Source organism: Corylus avellana, chromosome ca7, assembly GCF_901000735.1.
Source record: "Corylus avellana chromosome ca7, CavTom2PMs-1.0".
Taxonomy (NCBI): Eukaryota; Viridiplantae; Streptophyta; class Magnoliopsida; order Fagales; family Betulaceae; genus Corylus; species Corylus avellana.
Window position 1 is genome coordinate 4,391,298 of NC_081547.1, and position 2,630 is coordinate 4,393,927.

At 33.0% G+C, this 2,630-nt stretch overlaps 1 protein-coding gene across 1 annotated transcript in view; it reads left to right on the forward strand.

Moving 5' to 3' along the window:
• The first annotated feature begins 1,127 nt into the window (after window positions 1–1,127).
• LOC132186583 (U-box domain-containing protein 33-like) overlaps window positions 1,128–2,630 on the forward strand; it is a 7,920-nt gene continuing 6,417 nt past the window's right edge. Inside the window, exons 1-3 of the mRNA XM_059600562.1 lie at window positions 1,128–1,315; window positions 1,638–1,759; window positions 2,001–2,122. Of these exons, the coding sequence (XP_059456545.1) occupies window positions 1,147–1,315; window positions 1,638–1,759; window positions 2,001–2,122 (413 nt within the window). The 5' untranslated portion in view covers window positions 1,128–1,146. The remainder of the gene's footprint in view (window positions 1,316–1,637; window positions 1,760–2,000; window positions 2,123–2,630) is intronic.

A 2,630-nucleotide genomic window follows, 5' to 3' on the forward strand; every position in this document is an offset into this window, starting at 1 on the left:
CTAAACGTACAAGCTCTTCATGCATGGCCAGTACTACAAAAAGGACAAAAGGGAGCTTGCTTCCTACGAACGTCTTAGCTCCATCTGTCATCATCAAGTCCAACGTTGCCAGCTGATCATTTTTCCATTTCATCACGGATTATAAGTTGCCACGAAGAAATTGATAAGTAATTGGGTGGGGCCATTTCTAAACCATTTTTCTAGGGTTTTATTTATTAATTGACTGATGAGGTGAGGTGACATCTGTTTGACGTTTTACTACAAAAAAAAAAAAAAAAAAAAAAAACAGATCGAGGTGTTAGAATTCAAAGAATCTCATCTGACTACCCTTTTAATTCTTTCAACTGGCATGGAAATTAAGGGATATTACCGATCTTACGTGGTAAGATCCGATGTGGTCTTTTTTATTTTTTATTTGATATATATTTTTTAAAATTTTAAAAATGATTTTTTTCTTCATAATAATGACCATATTTTTTTAAAAAATACAAAATAAAAAAAGATCGCATATGATGTTATTGGTTCATAATTTTTTATTTTATTTTATTTTTTTAAAAAATGACCACATGAAAATAAAAATTAAGTCAAAAAATTGTGTCTTTATCATTCCTCAATTATTTTATTATTATTATTATTATTTTTTATGCATCTCGTTTTGTAATGATTTCCCTGTCACCATGGAAATGGTGAATAATCTTTACAGTAGAATATGATCATTTTATTTTATCTTTTATAAATAAAAAAATTACTACAAACAAAATTTTTCTAAAATTCAAAACCTTATAACACATCAATCTATACACGCATCAGCTACAGTATAGTTTTGCCAAACACAACCTAGTAAGTACTGTTATTCTTTTGACTTATGATTTTAAGTCGTTGCACTCCTGCGCAAGCCATGGGTCCATATGCTTGTATATATGTACACAAAGGAGTCCAAACAAGCAGTGCCTTTTACTCCCAATCATATCCTAATTAACGGAGCCCAGAAACTTTATAGAACATACAAAGGCTTTTAGCCTTTTACCATTTCTTTTTTTAAAAATCTTGTTTTTTTTTTTGGCTGGATAATTGAATCTTATAATATTCTCTTCAGAAAACGAATTTTGATGAGTTTGTGAGTTTTCTCTTGTGTCCGGGAAAAGTATGGGAAGCAGACAGGAGATGAGTTTAGAGGATCCGATGGTATACGTTGCTGTGGGAAAAGATGTGAAGGCTGAGTGCAATTCAACCCTGTTATGGGCTTTGCAGAACTCCGGAGGAAAGAGGATTTGCATTCTTCATGTTCATATTCCTGCGCAGCTGATCCCCTTTAGTATGTACCAATTACATATATATATATGATTCATGTATGTATACGCGCACGTGCATGTCATCACACACTCACTCACAAATATTACAAATATCCAAACATATTTGTTGATGTTTTTATGGGAATTCATCAGTTTTGATTTATTCAGTTGTGCTGCTGCTTGACTTGTTGGAACTGTTCTTGGTTGACTTTATTTGTGGAAATAATTATGGAAAATTGCAGTTTTTTGCTTGAAGATCGAGTTTGGCTAATTTCGTAGCTTAATTTTCAGTATTTAAAGGTGGATTAATTAATTAGAGTCGTATTTTCTTGGGTTTGCATGCAGTGGGTGCAAAAGTTCCGGTGAGCTCATTGCAGGAAAAGATAGTGAATGAACACTGGGAAACTGAAAGACAAAATATGCATGCCATCCTCAATGAATACCTTATTTTCTGTTCCCAAAGGGGGGTATAAATTCTTCTTCGATCGCTCTCTTTTTTCTGTTTGTTCTAATATTCTATTCTCTCTCAATAGAATTGTTTATTGTAATTCTGATATAAATACAATCTGATAGTCTTGTTATCATATTTATCTGGCGGCCTGAGTTTAATTATCTTTATCCTTGTCTGTTTGCATGCACCCTCTTGATCCTTGGATTGCTGTTGCTTGTTGTGATCAAGTTTGTCTCATTGTGGTTTTATAAATCTAGGCACGGGCTCAGAAACTAGTGACTGAAATGGACTGTATTGAGAGGGGAATAGTAGAACTCATCTCTCAGCATGGGATCAGGCAGCTTGTTATGGGAGCAGCAGCAGAGAAGCACTATAAAAGGTACAACAACTTCCATGTCGATAGTCATGTTCAATATATATCCACTACTGTGGATATCTTTTGATATCTCACCCTCACACAAAAGAGAAAAATATATAAAAGAAAATGTCTTCTCTAATTTGTCAATGGCACTACAAACATGCACTACAAAAATGGAGTAAATTTTTAATTAGGAGTTTTTAACGTGTCAATGGTATTGATACATCAAAAACCCCTTTTGACGTGCGTCTTTTGACGTTTCTCAACTGTTAAAACAGAAGTGTCAAAAATTTCAGGTTTTTGACGTGTCTACAGTGCCACGTCAAAATTTTTTGACAGTGTCGCCACGTCAGAATTTTTTGACATGGCAACACTGCCACGTCAAAAATTTTGGCCATCTTTTTTTTTTTTTCAATTAAAAAATTTATTAATTTAAATTATTTTTCAATTAAAATAATATATATATATTTTAAATTATTTTTACCCCCACCATGTTTCTGTCTCTCTCTTCTTTTCTCCATTTTCTCCC